The sequence below is a fragment of the Sinocyclocheilus grahami genome, unplaced genomic scaffold (assembly GCF_001515645.1).
Source record: "Sinocyclocheilus grahami isolate Dianchi unplaced genomic scaffold, SAMN03320097.WGS_v1.1 scaffold838.1, whole genome shotgun sequence".
Classification (NCBI taxonomy): Eukaryota; Metazoa; Chordata; class Actinopteri; order Cypriniformes; family Cyprinidae; genus Sinocyclocheilus; species Sinocyclocheilus grahami.
In genome coordinates, this window is record NW_015506017.1 from 140294 (window position 1) to 140760 (window position 467).

Sequence of the window (467 nt, forward strand, 5' to 3'; positions counted from 1 at the left end):
GGCTCTCTGGCTTTTCTTCTCTCCAGTGGAGTGACAGAGAGAGATAGACAGCTGCAGACCTGAACACACACACACAGAGAGAGAGAGAGTTACACTACTAATCATAACAGATGTCTGCTGTTCTTTTAGATTCACTGTTAAATCATGAGTGTGAGTGCGTGTGTGAGTGTGTGTGTGTGTTTGTGAGTGAGTCTGTGTGTGTCTGTGTGTGTGTGTGTGTGTGTGAGTGAGTCTGTGTGTGAGAGAGTGAGCGTGCGTCTGTGTGTGAGTGTGTGAGAGTGTGTCTGTGTGTGTGAGTGTGCATCTGTGAGTGTGCGTTTGTGTGTGTGTGTGTGTGCATCTGTGAGTGTGCGTTTGTGTGTGTGTGAGTGAGTGTGTGTGAGAGTGTGTCTGTCTGTGTGTGTGTGTGTGTCTGTGTGTGTGTGTGAGTCTCTGTGTGTGTGTGTGTGTGTGTGTGTGAGAGAGTG

General features: G+C 48.4%; 1 protein-coding gene across 1 annotated transcript in view; it reads right to left on the reverse strand.

Moving 5' to 3' along the window:
* Positions 1-6: 6 nt before the first annotated feature.
* The window catches only part of LOC107562769 (mediator of RNA polymerase II transcription subunit 17-like), a gene marked incomplete at its 3' end in the record, with an annotated part of 4131 nt that continues 3670 nt past the window's right edge, over positions 7-467 (reverse strand). The window contains exon 8 of the mRNA XM_016247491.1: positions 7-59. Coding sequence (XP_016102977.1) covers positions 7-59 — 53 coding nt within the window. The remainder of the gene's footprint in view (positions 60-467) is intronic.